The sequence below is a fragment of the Canis aureus genome, chromosome 17 (assembly GCF_053574225.1).
Source record: "Canis aureus isolate CA01 chromosome 17, VMU_Caureus_v.1.0, whole genome shotgun sequence".
Taxonomy (NCBI): Eukaryota; Metazoa; Chordata; class Mammalia; order Carnivora; family Canidae; genus Canis; species Canis aureus.
In genome coordinates this window covers 34,388,699-34,408,180 of record NC_135627.1, presented here as the reverse complement: position 1 = coordinate 34,408,180, position 19,482 = coordinate 34,388,699, and the positions used below count along the sequence as shown (strand labels likewise).

The 19,482-nt window shown below is 33.1% G+C and overlaps 1 protein-coding gene across 10 annotated transcripts in view; it reads left to right on the top strand.

Annotated features, from left to right (window-relative positions):
• The window catches only part of PIBF1 (progesterone immunomodulatory binding factor 1), a 191,259-nt gene that overhangs the window by 59,160 nt on the left and 112,617 nt on the right, over positions 1-19,482 (top strand). For 9 of the 10 annotated variants that reach the window (XR_013355737.1, XR_013355736.1, XR_013355738.1 and 6 more), the window contains exon 10: positions 4,045-4,143. The exons of the other annotated variant lie outside the window; for it this stretch is intronic. Coding sequence is in view for 6 of the 9 variants with exons in the window: in XM_077855408.1 (XP_077711534.1) it covers positions 4,045-4,143 (99 nt within the window). In the remaining 3 variants the exon portion in view is untranslated. The remainder of the gene's footprint in view (positions 1-4,044; positions 4,144-19,482) is intronic. 10 annotated transcript variants of the gene reach the window in all.

Sequence of the window (19,482 nt, the reverse complement as noted above, 5' to 3'; positions counted from 1 at the left end):
GAAAAATACATTATTTGGACACAAGTTATATACTAGGACACTCTACTTTTGCCCTTACTTAGGATTGATCAGATTTCTTTTCCCTTTTCTGCATCTTTCCACCTCCCACAGACAAATACAAGATGGATGGGAGAGATAAGTATGTATATATGAAGGATGGAGTTTGTAGGAAACAATGTGAAAGAATGATGAAAGGCAGTTTTGAAATCAAAATGTTAGCTTTTTAAAGAATTTTATTTATTTATTTATTATTTATTTATTTATTTATTTATTTATAACAGAGAGAGAGCGAGCATGAGCAGGGGGAGGAACAGAGGGAGACAGACAAGCCAACTCAGTGTACACCAACATGGGGCTCACTCTCTTGACCCTGAGATCATGACTTGAGCCAAAATCAAGAGTCCGTCACTTAATTGACTGAGCCACCCTGGGACCCCTCAAATGTTAGCTTTTTAAAAGCATTTTTAAGGGTGAAATATCTTAATCTTAGATTTAAATGCTGTCCAGTTGGCCAACTCTGAACATCATTCTCTATTATTATAATTTTTCCGTGTTATTATAAATATATTTGATTATATATTCAACTTGGACTTTTAAAACATTAGCTTGTACATGCTGCAGATAGTCTCTATCAATTTTTCAAGTTTATTCTTTTGAAAAACATTAGAATTCTTGCTCTTCCATAATTTTATGTTGTTACATTTTCTAATGCATTTAACATTTAAAAATGGATTTTAAAAAGTTTGGGTTTCGTCTGTGGCCAGAATAATCCATCTGGTGTTTTATCAAACCACTCTAGTCTGAAGGAGCATGGACTGTAAAAACAATTGTATGCATGATGTAGTCACAATTCTTTCAAGGCTTATTTTTGATTTAACATTTGTTCTATGAGATGACCATATAAATCTTATAATGACAGAATGTCTCAAGGAGAAAACTGAAACAAAGGGAATCTTAAGAAAAGCAGCATAGTTTGATGAGGAGCAGGGACTCTAGAACCAGATGGTTTAGGCTCCGTAGCTAGTAAGTACTTGTGGCCTTAGATAAATACTTAACTTCTCTGTGTTTGACTCTTCTTCTTTGTAAAATGGAGATAACATTCAATTATGGATAACCCCTACTTTGTGGGGTTGTTGTGAACATTAAATGGACTATTATATACACAATGCCTAAAATAGTTCCTAACATACAGCAGGCACTCTATATGTTTGTTACTACTGTTAATTTTCAGTAGAATATATTCGGTTTATCTCATACTTAATTTGAAACCTTAAAGGCCAATTGATAATATTAAAGGAAGTATTTCCATCTTTATGTTAAAAGGAATTGAAAAAAAAAAAAAAAAAAGATGTGGAAGGTAAGGTAACTGATAAAGAGATTAGGTTCACACAGAAATTTTACCAGTAGACATCCATGAAAGGACCTGTTGGTAGAAGCCTCAACCTCTAGCACTTCCTTCAATTCTTTTTTTTCTTTTTTTGAATTGCCTTTACTTATTTGCCCTTTGAGGTCCAGCTTATATATCTTCCCTTCATTCACTCAGCTTTTTTCCTCCGATTAAAAAATAATCAACTCTTCTCCTTTGTGACCTTGGAATTTTGCTTATGCCTTAATATAAATATAAATTCTAGTTAGCTGGATGATACAGATTGTAGCATGGTGAATGCATTAGAACCTTCTAATCATATCTCCACTCACAAGCCCTACTGTTAGCTTATTCTGGGTTTCATTTCATTCTCTATGACTTACTTTTATTTCTAATGCCCATTATTCCAAGAAAGGAAATACAGTTAGGGACTGAAGTTTCTCTACCTACAAAGTAAGCATTGATTGATAGTACTATAATTGCAGTCTACTTGGAATTTTGCTATTGAAATAACTTACAGAATAATGAAGCTAACTTTGAAAAACAAAAACCAGTTTGTGGTGATTTACTGACTGAAATGTATAGACCATCTAGGAATGAAAAATATATAAGTGTTTAATAGGCTTAAATAATTTAATTCTGTATATAAAGGTACATTTTCATGTTTCATTTAGTTTGATGATAGAATATTTTTGAAGCCCCTTGCAATCAGGATGATGTCAGAAAATAATGACATGACATTTTGTGATACCTATTTTAAAATGAACTTCCGCTTAGATAATAGTATACAAAAGCTGTTTTCTTTTTAATAAGTTATGTGTACTATAGTTCTTTTAAACTTCTATTTATTGTTTCATAAACAAATTGATGAATCTCCATTGGTATGTTTATAAATTTTAGCTTTATTATTAGCATCACAGTGTAAAAGATGACATTTCATACTGACACAGCAAGTAAGCATTTCTATCCAATAGTTACTACATAGATTTATTTAAATGATGTGGGTTTTCATGACTTTCTACTGACATTCTCCATGAATAATAAACACAAAACTCTAATACCCAATCCATTCTTTATGGGAGATACAGTGATATGATGTTAAAAAAAAAACCACTTGCTTTGCAGTTAGACAGTTGAGCTCAAATTATGGCTTTAACACAGGCTGTGACTTTGAACTAGGTACTTAAGTTCTTCAACTCAGTTTACTCCACTATAAAACAGGGATTTGTAGGAATTAAGTAAGCAAAATCACTTATGTTACACTTTACATTCATTTACAACTATGTTAGAGAAGAGGATTTTATTAAAAATTTAAGTGGCTCTCAAAAAAAAAAGAAAAACAAAACAAAAAGGGATGCCTGGAAGACTCAGTAGTTGGGCGTCTGCCTTCAGCTCAGGGCATGATCCTGGAGTCCCAAGATCGAGTCCCACATCAGGCTCCCTGCATGGAGCCTGCTTCTCTCTTTGCCTATGTCTCTGCCCCTCTCTCTGTGTGTCTGTCATGAATAAATAAAATTAAGTGGCTCTGAAAGAAGCTTCCTGTTGGTATTTTTCTTTTTTAAAGATTTTATCTATTTATTCATGAGAGATACACAGAGGCAGAGACATAGGCAGAGGGAGAAGCAAGCTTTTAACTGGGAGCCCTATACGGGACTCGATCCCAGGACCCCAGGATTTTGACCCGAGCCAAAGGCTGACGCTCAACCACTGAGCCACCTAAGCACCCCTGTTGGTATTTTTCTTGATCCAGACTTCCATCTTGATTAAAAAACACGAGATTTGGTCTTTAAAGGCTCATGACTTGCTGTGTCACCCTTGTTACTTTTTGCCTTTTGGACATTACCCTTAACTGTCACTAAATGTATCTTTTTCTCAGTTTCAGTCCCTGGTACCATCAGTAGTGTAAGTGGATGACTTATCTAATACTCTGGTTTCATACTTTCTTTAGTCTTCTATGAATATTGACCTTTATCTCATCTCTCCTTCACTTAGCTACTTTACTGGTCACACCTTAGATCTTGGTATCAACTAAAACAATGTCACTGAAAGTACTCTTCAGCCTCCACAACATCATTCTTTAACAACAATCTCTAGTCTTCCATCCCACTTGTACACTACTTACATTTATATATTTGTCATCTTATCAGGACTTCATGTCCTTTGTCCAAACCTGTCAGCCTTCTGAGTTCTCTTCTCTTCCATCCCTCTCTCAGTGAGATCCCAAGGGCCATCATTTCATCTTGCTCATATCCCAAACTTTGTGCCCATTATGACACTTGGGATCTTTATATTACATTTTTCATTTAAAATGTTTTAGAGAACATTTATTACCTTCTCAAGACCTCTTTCTTGTGGATACTAGTGTGAGTAATCCTACCTACCTCACTAGATTATGGTAAAGGTTAAACAAGTTACCTTCAACCTACCTTCAACCCATGTGGAGATAAGTTATAGAGAAGGATAATGTGACATTTAGAGATAGACCATGTTTGCACCTACATTACTGTGCTGCTACAGAAAATACCAAGCCAGGTAAATTTATATAATACACACCTTGGATCACCAACCTCCAGTGTGTTCTTAAGATTATCAGATAGTCCAACTCTAAGCAAGCACATACATGAAACTTTAGAAGATGCTTTGTATTTGGAACAATTGGATATATGTTTAAATTTTAGACATCTCCGAGAAGCAAGGGACAATGCTATGGCTGAAAAGGACCGAGCAGTGATGGCTGAAAAGGATGCTTTAGAAAAACATGATCAGCTCTTAGAGAGGTAAGCATTCTGAAAATCTGTAAATGTTAAATGTTAAAAACTCTTTCTTGATTTTTGTTCTTGTACCTTAGAAAAAAAATATTTTTAATAGAAGTATATTTATTTCAACTGAACTACAGTTTACATGAATTATTTTTGTAATATATATCACTGTATATACTCAAGATACAGCACAGTGCAGTCACCCTACAGTTTCCTTATGCCCCTTTTATCCATCTCAACCACTAACCCTCAAGAAGCAAACACTTTTTCATTTCTGTCACCATAGCATAGTTTTGCCCTTACTGGATTGAAAAACAGAACTGTACAGCATATACTTTTTTGTGTCTAGCTTCTTTCATTCAGCATTATATATATTCATCCATTTTGTTGTATACGTAGTTCATTCCTTACTGTTGCTGGGTATGAATATACCACTGTTTGTGCATTCATTCACCTGTCAGTGGACATTTAGGTTGTTTCCATTTTGAAGCTATCATGAATGAAGCTGCTGTGAACTTTTTTATAAAGTCTTTTTTGGGCATACGTTTTTTTTATTTGGACAATTTTCTTCAGAAGTGGAATTGCTAATCATAAAGTAGAAGGAGTTTTACTTTAAAAGAACCTACTGAACTTAAGTCCAAAGTGTTAATACCATTATATGCTCCACAGTTCATTTCTTAAAAATCTTTATGTTCTGGCTCATGTGTGTTGGAAGATGGAAAAGAGAGAAAATGATTTATCTTTTATTTCTCAATAGAAAGCTATGTTTATTTTTAGTAGCCTAGTTAATAGGAAAATCACTGATGAGTATTAATGTAAATACCATTGCCTCATTGAACACCCTAGATTTTCAGTGACTTGACTACATACAGAATAAACAGAATGGTTACTTTTTTTCTTTTTAATAATTTTTTTTTTTTTTTTTTTTTTATTTATTCATGATAGGCACACAGTGAGAGAGAGAGAGGCAGAGACACAGGCAGAGGGAGAAGCAGGCTCCATGCACCGGGAGCCCGATGTGGGACTCGATCCCGGATCTCCAGGATCGCGCCCTGGGCCAAAGGCAGGCGCCAAACCGCTGCGCCACCCAGGGATCCCTACTTTTTTTCTTTTAACTTTTATTTTGAGAATAATTTCAGACAGAAAAGTTACTAAGCTAGTACATCAAGTTTCCATACACCTTTCACATACTGATAAACTTTGAAAATAAGTCAGTGGAGCTTTTATTTGTTAAATGAAGATTTAAAGATTCATTTATAATTTAAGTAGTACATGACACTAAAAATTCAGGTAAGTTTTCATATAATTAACCTATTACAGAAATCTTTTAAAATGGCTCAAATCATTATACTTCTGAATTCATATCAACTTTATAAACTTGGTACATTAATATATTAGAGAAATCTCTTCTGTAATGTGAAAGTATATCTAAATCCAAACATTTTAATATAAAATAAAATTTATAAATGAGCTGTTTTAATTGGAATGCTGTTTATAACTTACTTTAAAATATTTATTATGTATAACTTTTCCATTCATAAAACTATGGTGTACACAAAAGATTTATTTGGCTTTTTGTTGATGTTTTTAAATGTGAGGTATTTAGGAATGGCTCTGGAATAATATTTATGGAGAAACCAATAAACTAAAAGAAAGCATAAGATTTTAGCTAATAAATCGGAACTTATATTTGGACAGAATTTCATAACTTACTAGCTTTGGTATGTTTTTGTGAATTTGGAGAAAAGAGAATAGTAAATCTGACCTTAAAATTGACTATTTCATATTTATACTCAACCCTCTTATGTCCTAAACTCTAGCACTCTAAAATCCTTCTTATCTTGTCCATACACTAGCAACTGGTATTTATCGTAAAGGCCATGGGATGCTTTAGTACTTAAAGATATTATTGGAATTAGTGAGAATGATTGATTTAATGTTTGTATGACATGCGGAACAGTGTCGTTCACGTAAATACTAATGTATAAATGTTTGTTACTATTATTATAAAATAATTTGTTCAATTCTATTTACTAACTGAATTTTTGCTATTTAAAAGTTGATCTTTTGAAATCATTTTCCCCTAGAATTTTGAATAGACTGGAACAGCTCATTTTTTTCATTGAGATTTAATTGATATGCAATATTACATTAATTTCAGGTGTGTAACATAGTGATTCAGTATTTATATACATTACAAAATGATCGCTGCAATAAGTCTAGTTACCTTCTGTCACCATGTAAAGATTTTAAAATGTTATTGACTATTTTCCTTATGCTGTGCATTTCATCCCAATGTGTTATTTATTTTATAACTCATGACTGTACCTCTTAATCCCCCTCACCTCTTTCCTCTATCCCTCCACCTTCCCTCTGCTCTAGCAGCCATCAATGTATTTGAGTCTATTTCTGTTTTATTGTTTATTTGTTTTCCTTCTTAGATTCCACACGTAATTGAAATCATAAGATATTTGCCTATTTCTGTCTGATTTATTTCACTTACCATAATACCTCTGGGTCTATCCATGTTGTAAATGGCAAGATTTCATTCTTTTTTTAGAATTAAAAAAGGGCAAGGAGGGGTGTGTGTATGTGTTTATCTACACACCTACATACATTTACACACACACAAATACATACATACCACATCTTCCTTATTCATTCATCTATCTATGGACACTTGGTTTGCTTCCAAATTTGGCTATTGTAAGTGATGCCTACAATAGGCATAGGAGTGCCTGTATCTTTTCAAGTTAGTCTTTTTGCTTTCTATAGATAAATAACCAGAAGTGTAATTGCTGGGTCATATGGTAGTTCTATTTTTAGTTTTTTAAAGGAACCTCCATACTATTTTCCATAGTTGCTATATCAATTTACATTCCCACCAACAGTGAACAAGAGTTCCCTTTTCTCTACATCCTCACCAACATTTATTATTTCTTATCTTTTCAATAATAGCCATTCTTACAGCTGTTAGGTAATACCTCTTTGTGGTTTTGATTTGCATTTCCCTGATAATTAGTAATGTTAAACATTTTTTCATGTGCCTGTTGGCCATCTGTATGTCTTTAGAGAAATGTCTATTCAAGTCCTCTGCCTATTCTTTAATCAGATTGTTTCCTTAATATTGAGTTGTATGAGTTTTTTATAGAGAGAGATATTAACCTTTAATTATATATATCATTTGCAAATACCTGCTTCTGTTCAGTATGTTGCCTTTTGGTTTTGTTTATCATTTTCTTTACTGTGAAAAAACTTTTTAGCTTGATGTAGCCCCATTTGTTTATTTTTGCTGTTGCTCTTGTCTGAAGGGACAGATTCAAAATAATATTGCTAAGATCAGTGTCAAAGAACTTACTGCCTGTGTTTTCTTCTAGGAGTTACGGTTTCAGGTCTTACCTTTAGGACTTTAATCTCTTTTGAGTTTATTTTTGTGTATGGTGTAAGAAAGAAGTCCAGTTTCATTCTTTTTGCATGTGGCTTTCCAGTTTTTCCAAAACCATTTACGAAGAGATTCTTTTTTTCTATTATATATCCTTGACTTCTTTGTCATAGATTAATTGACCATATAAGCATGGATTTATTTCTAGGCTCTCTAGTCTGTTCTGTTGATCTATGTATCTGGTTTTGTGCCAGTCCAATACTGTTTGATTACCGTGAGCTTATAGTATAGTTTGAAATATTGTTGTGATTCCTCCATCTTTGTTCTTTCTCGGGATTGCTTTGAGTAGGTATTCAGGATCTTTTGTGGTTCCATACAAATTTTAGTATTTTTTGTTCTGAAAAAAGTCCTTGATATTTTGATAGGGATTGAATTGAATCTATAAATTGCTTTAGGTAATATAGGACATTTTACATATTAGTTCTTCCAGTTCATACACATTGTATATCTTTCCACATACTTGTTTCCAGTTTCTTTCATCAATGTGCTACAGTTTTCAGAGTACAGGTGTTTAACCCCTTGTTTAAATTTATTCCTAGATATTTTATTATTTTTGATGCAATTGTAAATAAGATTATTTTCTTAATTTCTCCTTCTGATAGTTTATTCCTAGTGTACAGAAATGCAACAAATTTATGCATATTGTTGCATCCTTCAAGTTTACTGAATTCATTTATTAGTTCTAATAGTTTGGTCGAGTCTTTAGGGTTTTCTGTATATACTGTCATGTCATCTGCAAATAGTGACAGTTTTACTTCTTCCTTTCCAATTTGGATGCCTTTTCTTTTTCAGTCTAATTGCCATAACTAGGACTTCTAGTACTATGTTGGATAAAAGTCATGAGAATGAACATTCTTGTCTTGATCTTAGAGAAAATGCTTTTAGCTTTTCACCATTGAGTATATTAGCTATGGGTTTGTCATATATGGTCTTTATTATATTGAGGTACGTTACTACTATACTCTGTTGAGAGTTTTTATCATAAATGTTGAATTTTGTCGAATGCTTTTTCTGCATCTATCAAGATGATCATATGATTTTTATTCTTCATTTTGTTGATATGGTTTATCACACTGATTAATTTGTGTATGTCAAACCATCTTTGTATCCCTGGAATAAATCCTTCTTGCTTGTGGTATATGATCCTTTTAATGTGTTGCTGAATTTGATTTGCTTATATTTTGTTGAGGATTTTTACATATGTGTTCCTCGGGGATATTGACCTTTAATTTTCTTCTTTTGTGTTATCTTTGTCTGGTTTTGGTATCAGGGTAATGCTGTCTTCATAGAATGAGTTTGGGAGCATCCCTTCTTTTATTTCCTGGAATAATTTGAGAAGGATAGGTATTAACTCTTTTAAATGTTTGGTAGAATTTACCTAAGGTGCCATCTGGCTCTGGACTTTTGTTAGGAGATTGTGTGTGTGTGTGTGTGTGTGTGTGTGTGTGTGTGTTTAATTACTAATTCAATTTCATTACTAGTAAGTAGTCTATTCAGATTTCCTATTTCTTCATGATTTAATCATGGAAATTGTACATTTTTAGCAATTTATCCATTTCTTCTGGGTTGTCCAATTTGTTAGTATATAATTTATTGTTCATAGTAATCTCTAGTGATCCTTTGTATTTCTGTGGTATTGGTTGTAATTTCTCTTTCATTTTTTTATTTACTTGAGCCCTTTCTCTCTTTCTTGATGAGCCTACCAAAAGGTTTGTCCATTTTGTTTATCTTTTAAAAGAACTGGCTCTTAATTTCATTGATTTGGGGGAGGGGGTCTCTTGCATTTATTTTCACTCTGATTTTTATTATTTACTTCCTTCTTGAACTGTGGGCTTCATTTATTCTTATTTTTCTAGCATATTTAAATATAGAGTATTTAAGATTTTTGTTGTTTCTTGAGGTAAACCTATATTGATATGACTTCCCTCTTAGAACTGCTTTTGCTGTATCCTATAGGTTTTGGAACATTGCTTTTCCATTTTCATTTGTCTCAAGGTATTTTTTAACTTTGATTTTTTTTGGTTGACCCTTTGGTTCTTTAATAGCATGTGTTTAGTTTCCACGTGTTTGTGTTTTTTTCTGGTTTTCTTCCTTAAATGATTTCTAGTTTTGTAAATCCATCTGGTCTAGTGTATTGTCTAAAGCTAGTATATCCTTGCTGATTTACTATATGGGTTATCTATTCATTGATAGATAGTATTAAAATCCTCCACTATTATTGTGTTGTCAATTTCTCCCTTTCTGTCTGTTAATATTTATATTTAGGCACTTCCTGTATAGGGTACATGTTTATAAATATTATATCCCCTTGTTAGATTGACCCTTCTATTTTTGTGTGATTCTCTTCTTTGTCTTTTGTTACAATTTGCTTTAAAGTCCATTTTGTCTAATAGAAGTATTGCTACTCAGCTTTTGTTTCCATTTGTATGGAGTATTTTTTTCTGTCCATTCACTTTCAGTCTTATGTATCTTTAAATCTGAAGTGAGTCTCATATAGGCAGCATATAGGTGAGTCTTGATGGGGTTTTTTTAGTTTTTGTTTTTTGGGGTGGGGTTTTTTTTTTTTTTTTTTTTTTTGGTGTTTGTTTTGTTTTGTTTTCCTTTAGCCACTCTATGTCTTTTGATTGGAGAATTAAGTCCTATTACATTGAAACAAATTATTGCCATTTTGTTCATTGTTTTCTGATTGTTTTTGTAGTTCGTCTCTGTTCCTTTCTTCTTTTCTTGCCTTTTTTCCTTTATGGTTTGATACCTTTATTTGGTGTTATGTTTGTATTCCTTTCACTTTATTTTTCTTGTATCTATTATAGGGCTTTGGTTTGTGGTTACCATCTCTGTCTCTCTCTACCTATATTTATAGCAGTCTATTTTAAGTCAATAGTCGCTTAAGTTCAAATTCACTCTCAAAGTGCATTTTTACTCTACCCTCTACCATGTTTTATATTTTGATGTCATATATTACATCTTTTTATCTTGTATATTCCTCAACTAATTATTGTAATTATACTTGATTTTACTTCTTTTTAACCTTCATACTAGGTTTTTAACTAGTTAATCTACCATTTTATAATTGCATTTATTAGTGAGATTTTTTTTCTTTCATGTTTTCTTATTTCTAGTTATGGCCTTTTCTTCTCTACTTAAAGAATTCTCTTCAATATTTCTTATAAGGCCAGTTTAGTGTGGTGAGCTCCTTTACCTTTGCTTGTCTGGAAATTTCTTTATTCTCCTTCAATTCTGAATGATAACCTTGCTGATTGAAGTATTCTTGCTTATAAGTTTTTTCCTTCCAACCCTTTGAATATATCATGCTGCTCTCTTCTGGCCTGCAAAGTTTCTGCTGAAAATATCAGCTGATAGCCTTATGGAGGATCCCTTGTACATAACTAGTGGTTGTTTTCTTGCTGTTTTTAAGATTGTCTCTTTATCTAATTTTTGACATTTTAATTATAACGTATTTTGGTGTGGATCTCTTTGGGTTCATCTTGATTTGGACTCTGTGCTTCATGGATTTGGGTATTTTGTTTCCTTCCCCATGTTTGAAAAGTTTTCAGACATTATTTCTTCAAATACGTTTTCTGCACCTTTCTCTCTCTTTTCTCCTTCTGGGAACCCTATAATGCAAATGTTAGTACATTTGATATTGTCCCAGAGGTCCCTTAAACTATTACCATTTTTTTATTTTTTTTTTCTGATGGGATGATTTATACCACTAGTCTTCTATTTTTCTGTATCATCTAATCTACTGTTGACTCCCAGTTGTATTTTTCATTTCAGTTATTGTATTCTTCAGCTCTAATTGGTATATTCTTAGGTTTTCTCTTTGTTGAAGTTCACTCTATGTTCATCCATGTTTCTCCCAAGTTTGGTGATCATCTTTATGAGCATTACTTTGAACTTTTTATCAGGTAAAGAATTTACCTCTGTTTCATTAAGGTCTTTTTCTGAGTTTTTGTCTTATTCTTTCATTTGGAAGATGTTCTTCTGTCTCCTCATTTTGCCTGATTTTTTGTTTGTTTCTATTTATTAGGCAAACCAGCTACCTCTCCTTGTCTTTAGGGAGTGGTTTTGTATAGATGTCCCCTGGGGCCCAGAAGTGCAATATTGCCTCCTGCTCGGCAGGCCAGGTACTCATAGGGCATCCCATATGTGAATTGTGTGCGCCCATCTTTTGTAGTGAAGCAGCAGCTGGAAGAAATCCCCCTGCAAAGTGTTATAATGTTGCTGCTTGATATCAGAAAAGTAGGATTCTTGGTGTCCCTGCAATTTAATTCTTAATTAATCTATAAAATTAGTATAATTCATGTCAAATTTCAAAAGACTTTTTAGTGAAACTTGACAAAATGACTAAAATTCTTTTTCAGGATTGTGGCTATTCTTGTACCTTCATATTTACGTGTGAATTTTTATAGTTATATTTTTCACATTATACCTTTTATCCATCCATAGTTCATTTGTGGGTATGGTGTAGATAGAGAACTAATATTATTTTTTCATGAAAATGTCATGTTAGTTAAACTGTACATTAAACTATACATTTAATGGGATCCAAGTAGAAATAGCAGGGTTTTTTTGTTCTTGTTTTTAAGTCTAAACTCTTGACTTCCTCTTCTGTTGGTTGGTGTCAGAGTAAGCACAGGCCTTTTGGGATCCTGATAAGGGGAAATGAATTAGGGATGCATTTGGATTAAGTGATTTGCAGCCATTTTTGTTTATAATAGAATTATTGCTAGCCATTTTTTACTAGGAGTGACTTCCAGAAGTATTCTTGTTGTCTAGGTGACCCCCATGTGTAGTAAGAACCAGGAATATGTCTTAGGTATCCATTACTGGAATGAGACATTGTTGCCTTCTTTCATTATGGAGAATATGCAAGATGCAATAATACTTTATTTTGGAGAAGATGCATTTGTCAGACCATGGGACACTTAAACTTTTTACTGATGTGTTGGGTTCCTAAATCTTTCTGTTTTTTCTTCCAGCTTTATTGAAGTATAGTTGACAAATAAAACTATAAGATCTTGAAAGTATACAAACTGAATGGTTTGTTATAGATATACATTGTGAAAGGATTCCCCCCCAACAAATTAATTAATACATTTCTCACCTCACATGTTACCATTTTTTTCCTTTTGATGAGAACATTTAAATTTTACTCTCTTAGTAAATTTCAATTATACAATACAGTATTAGCAATGTAGCCACCACATTATGTATTAGATCCTCAGACTTTTTTCATCTTACAGCAAGATTTTTTTTTTAACCAGACATATTAAATCTATGGTTTATGTGGAAAAGCTAAATAAATGAGTTTCTGAATAAGAACAAATTTTATCTAATCACTGAGGTAACCAGCTAGGGGAAAAGGATACTTTGGACCCATTTATCACATTTATCACAAATTCCAAATAGACGAGAAATTTAAATGAAAAGAAATTTAAATTTAAATGAAAATAAAGTACTAGAGAAACTATAGGAAAATATTTTCATACTCTTGGATTGAAGAAGTCTTCTGAAAGTCAAAAGTTGTAAAAGTAAGAATTGATAAATGTGACACCTCCAAATGAAAAATGTTGATGTGGCATTACTCCTATTAAAAATAGTCGAAAGAAATGTAATCTGGGAAAAGTATTGCATCCTCTATCACAGTCCTGTAACCAATTTCCCCATAGGAATACCCTCTTTTACAAGTCAATAATAAGTGAAAATTAGATTCAGATTAAAACTATACTGATTTTTCTGGGAAAAAAATACAAAGGTTGATAATACACTGTGTGTAGGTATGTAAAAAGCAATCTTATAGATTGCTAGTGAGACTTTAAGGTATTACAACCCCTAGGAAGAGTTACTTAATAACACCAATCAAAAGTATAAATGTGCATTGGTCTAGATCTAGGTGTTTCGCTGCTAGTACATTATCCTGAAGATATTCTTGCCAGATACAAAATTACCTATATACCAATTTATTCTTTATAGCAGAGATTACAACTACAAAAGACGAAAACAACCCAAATGTCCATGGACATTTAGGCAGTGGTTAAATAAGTACTAGAATGCAGAATATGACATGTAGCTGTACAAAAGGAATGAAGTACTATACATCCTAATAAGGAAAAATCTTCAAGATATGTTATTGGATGGATGAAGGCAAGGTCAGAACCGTATGTATATATATGACAGCATCAACTTTTTTTCACCCAGGCTTTTTATGTACATATATTTATTTATATATATACACATAGAGATTTATATATATATACGCACACATATATTTATAAATAAAAGTCAATCATTTATATTAAGAACAAAACTGTACAATACATGTCTGTATATATTTGCTGATGTGTATATAAACACATTGCTTGTGGAACAGGAAATTAGGTGTCTGGTGGACAGATGCTAAATATAGAATTTTTATAATATATTCTTTTGTACTTTTAAATACTCAGAATTGTGAAAATGTTCCTTATTTTTTAATGTTTTTAATGAAATATTAACAAAGAATGATTTTTGTTATTTGGATAAAAATAAAAATACATTATAAAACAAATACGATATATAAAACAGAAGAATTACAAGTAAATTGTATTACAGAATGAGGATCCCATTAGGTCTTGTCAGGCAGAATTAATGAGCTAAACGAAAATGAATAAGTGTAAGATCATGTACAAAAAAACATGTGATTTTGGGGCAAGTGGGTGGCTCACTGGTTGAGGATCTGCGTTTAGCTCAGGTTGTGATCCCAGGGTCCTGGGATGGAGTCCTACATCAGGCTCCCAATAGAGAGCCTGCTTTTCCCTCTGCCTATGTCTCTGCCTCTTTCTCTCTCTCATGAATAAATAAAATTAAAAAAAAAAAAAAGGAAAAGAAAACATGATTTTAATATAGGCTTCAAATTGAAATATGAAAATGACTTTGAAGATTTCACTATTATTCTACATTAATAAAAATTATACAGACATACCTCCTTTCATTGCACTTTATTGCACTTCACAAATACTGTGTTTTTTCCCAAACTGGAGGTTTGTGGCAGCCCTGCATCAAGCATTTCTATTGGCACCATCTTTTCAACAGCATTCATTCATGTTGTGTCTTTGTGCACAATGCGGTAATTCTTGCAATATTTCAACTTTTTCATTATTATTATATTTGTCATGGTGATCTATGATCAATGATCTTTGATGTTACTATTGTAATTGTTTTGGGGCAGCACAAACTTCACACATACAGGACAGCAAACTTAACTGATAAATGTCATGTGTGTTCTAACTCCACCACCTACTCGTCAGTCCCTTGTCTCTTACCCTCTCCTTAGGCTTCTCTATTCCCTGAAATACAACAGTAGTGGATTTAGGCCAGTTGATAGCCCTATAATGGCCTCTAATTGTTCAAGTGAAAAGAAGAGAGTTCTGAGTTTCTCAATTTAAATCAAAAGCTAAAAATGAATAATATTAGTGAGGAAGGAATGTCTAAGGCTGAGATGGGTTGAAAGTTAGGCCTCTTGGCACCAAACAGCCAAATTGTGAATGTGTAGAAAAAGTTCTTGAGGGAAATTAAAAATATTCCTCTAGTGAACCCACAAATGGTAAGAAAGCAAAACAGCTTTATTGCTGTTATAGGGAGAGTTCAAGTGATCTGCATAGAAGATCAAATCAGCCATAACATTTTCTTCAGGCCAAAGCCTGATCCAGAGCAAGGCCCTAACTATCTTCAATTCTCTGGAGGCTAAAATAGGTGAGGAACCTGCAAAAGAACAATTTGAAGCTAGTAGAGATTGGTTTATCAGGTGTAAGGAAGAAAGCTCTCCCAATAAAAAAACATGCGAGATGAAGCAGTAAGTAATGATACAAAAGCTACAGCAGGTTATCCAGAAGATCTGGCTAAGATCATTAATGAAGGTGGCTACACTAAATAACAGATTTTTAATGTGGATGATTTAGCCTTTTATTAGAAGAAGATGCCATCTGGGACTTTCATAGCTAGAGAGGAGAAGTCAATGCCTGGCTTCAAAATTTCAAAGAATAGCCTGACTCTCTTGTTAGGAACCAGTGCAGCTCATAATGTTAAGTTGAAGCCAGTGTCATTGACCATTCCAAAAATCCTAACACCCTTAAGAGTTATGCTAACTCTACTCTGCCTGTACTCTATAAACAGAACAACAAAGCCTGGATAATAGCATATCTATTTACATGGTTTACTGAATATTTGAGCCCACTGTTGAAACCCACTGCTCAGAAAGAAAGATTCCTTTCAAAATATTACTGTTCATTGACAGTGCACCTGGCTACCCAAGAGCTTTGATGGAGATATACAATGAAATTAATGTTGTTTTCATGCCTGATCATACAAGATCCATTCTGCAGCCCATAGAACAAGCAGTCATTTTGACTTGCAATTATTTTTACTTCTTACATTTTGGGGCACTGGATGGTTCAGTGGCTGAGTATCTATCTGCCTTTGGCTCAGGTCGTGGTCCCGGGATCCTGGGATCGAGTCCCTCATCGGGCTCCCTGCAGGAAGCCTGCTTTTCCCTCTGCCTAGGTCTTTGTCTCTCTCTGTGTCTTTCATGAATAAATAAATAAAATCTTAAAAAAAAAAAAAGGAAGAAACCCACAATATCTCGGAGGTATGCCTATATCTTGAGTATGGTCTGTGATTACCTTATCTGTAAAATCATGCTCGGTACTGGGCACCCAAACTTTACACCCACGGGCTTAAGAAAATGACCAAAATAGTGGAAAAAAACTTTAAAGTCCTTTTAGTGCTGTATTATAACTGTCTACAAGTATTTGGAAGGTTCTCATATGAACAATTTGATTTTTTTTACTTGGAAAAATAAATATTACGAAAGGTAGTAAAAATAAACTTTCTAATAGGACTGTTCAAAAAAAAAAGTTTTATGCATCAGCAGGAATTGCTCATAAGTATTGAAACATCAGGTGGGTAGCTTAATGAGTTTGAAGGCCCTTTGGATTCTGATTATGTTACAACAGCTCAAAAGAGTTAACACACCGATTTTGTTACCTTACAAAAGGAATGGTGAACCCAAGGTCTTTTTGAGAATATTATTTAAAAACTCTCTGCAGTTTCTGTTTTTTCAAAATAAAAACCTAATATATAGGACTATTATTTGAAAAGGACTATATATATTTTATATCCACTAAAATTCTGAGTGTAAATTACCCAGGAATATTTGAACTATGAGAATATCATATATATTCTTTGGGTATAGTGAAACCCAAAGAAAAAATTTCTTACTTTCTTTTTCAGAGGTTGAGTTTTTAATATTCAAATATGTGATTCTGATTTCCTTTGTATCAGAATTGGAATAAACATGTTTCAGTCTTTACATGGATTGTGATTTCCCTGAGTCATACTTAATTAGGTTTCAGACATGCCTATACACAATTTTCTAGTCAGGTGTAATTAACCTCAACTTCACTTATGTTAAAAGTTTTTCTTTATCAAATTCTTCCTTTAATGATTAAACCACCTGTGTTATTATAAAGAAAAATGTAAAGAAGTAGTATGCCACTTTCAAACAGGAATGAAAAAAGGGTTTTTACCCAAGGACTTTCATTTTCTACAAAAGAATATATTTTTCTCAGGCTTACCTACATCTATACTGTTAACTTTGAGAGCCTACATGAAAGAGCTATATATGAATCTAAATAGAAAGCTTGCAATCCAGAATTAATTTTAGTAGTATTTTGCTTCAGTTATGGTTGTTTTAACTTTTAAAATATATATTCTATATTTTGATATATATTTGGAATCATTTTCAGTCCAGGATTATTTTTACAGGTAATTCACTTGAGAGAATGCCTGGGGGGCTCAGCAGTTGAGTGTGTACCTTGGGCCCAGGGTGTGATCCTGGAGTCCCAAGATCGAGTCCCACATCGGCTTCCCTACAAGGAAGCCTTCTACTCTCTCTGCCTATGTCTTCGTCTCTCTGTGTGTGTCTCCCATGAATAAATAAATAAATATTTTTTTAAAAGATTTTTAAAAATAAAGTAAATTTACTTAAAATTATTTTCAGTCCCCGTAATTTTTCTGGTAATAGGAGGATTTTGCCCTTTTTTTCTTTTTTTTTTTTTTTTTTTTTTTTAATTTTTATTTATTTATGATAGTCACACAGAGAGAGAGAGAGAGAGGCAGAGACACAGGCAGAGGGAGGAGCAGGCTCCACGCACCGGGAGCCCGACGTGGGATTCGATCCCGGGTCTCCAGGATCGCGCCCTGGGCCAAAGGCAGGCGCTAAACCGCTGCGCCACCCAGGGATCCCTGCCCTTTTTTTCTTATAGAAGATAAGAGAGAGAATAGGAGATGAGGTGAGTAGAGCTCATGATTTTTGTCATACTAGGCTACTTTGATACTCAATAGAGTACCCAGCAGTCCAGAATTTCCGTTCAGTGCCTTCTCCCCAAGAGTACAACGGTTTTGAGACATCTCTTATTCTACCTTTTTTCATATTCATATATTATCTGTATCTGCCTTTTTTGATCAGCTATTGGCTTCTTTAACAGGCAAGTAAATGTATCATTTGCAAGATAAACTTAATGAAGAAAAATATCAAGATTGAAATAAAAGCTATGGTATTGTACTTAAACTCTATTTTTCATAAGAAATTACAATAACTTTATTCATATTACTCTTAGTTTTCATGGTTACACAAAGTAATCCACATCATACTTGTTATTTAAATGGAGAGATTCCTAATTTTCAATCCTAAATTAAGTTACACTTTTATATTCTTTATGAAAGAAATAATACAATAAGTTTCTTTTTTTTTTTTCTTCTTCCTTTTCTATGTAGCCTCCCTGCCCTGCATTGAGCTCTGTGCTCAGTGTGGAATCTTTAAAAAAAAGAGAGAGAGAGAGACGCTTAACCCAGGTGCCCAATTTCTACTTTTTATGAAATTTTTTAGCATCTGATTTTATTATTTGATAATTTGCAGAATACTCTTATTAGTGGACCTCTCTAATGATTTCCCAGAATTTAAAAATTACCTTTTCTTGTTACTTAATTTCTCTTTTTTTTTTTTTTGCAGTGTTCTCTTTGCCCATAGGTTTGCTTTATTTATTATCAAAATAGTCTAGCCATATGCTGCTCTAAAATTTTCTCTTTGCTTCTAACCTTCTATTCCATCTAACATATATTCATCCACTTGCATTGGATTATATCTCAGGCAGGTTCATTACATCTTAAGTGATTCTATTTTTTTTTCCAGTAAAGGCTTTGGAATTAGTGGTAATATAGTGTTTATGAAAGCATTAAAAAATTTATTCTTGAGATGCAAAGTGTCTATTCATTTTTAGTGTAGACTAAAGGCTCTGAAAGGAACAGATAAGAAACTCTTATATCCACATCACAGTGTATGAATTTTATTTTATGCCACCTCTCTCTGTCTTCCTTTTTCTTTATTGAGTGTTGATCTGACATGAAATTCCTTGTCCCACTAGGAACAGTGGCCTAGGTAGTCCTTCAGCCACTCATGGATAATTTATTGCTTATAAATTGGGTTTCTGGTTCTAAAGTAATAAGCCTATTCACCTCAAAAGAACAGATCTTGAATATTTTTGTGCAGCAAGTCAAAACACACTTACGTGCACAAACACTCTGAGCAATCTGATAGTGTTTTCTGACAGTCTTTTTTTTTTTTAAAGAAGACCTGAGTGCTTCTGTGATCAAAAAAAAATATGTACTCTATAACAGAAGAATTAATTATGAATCCCACTGTTGTTACCTGAAATTGTGTGGAATGGAACACCTTTATACGGTAATGAACTAGAATTTTCAGCATATTTTGTTGTGTAAATGGAACAATTGGTATACCTACCAACCTAAATCTCTTCTCAGTCCTGAAGAACTGAATGATTATCACTTTCCCTTTGTACCTTATAAAATCAGTAGTG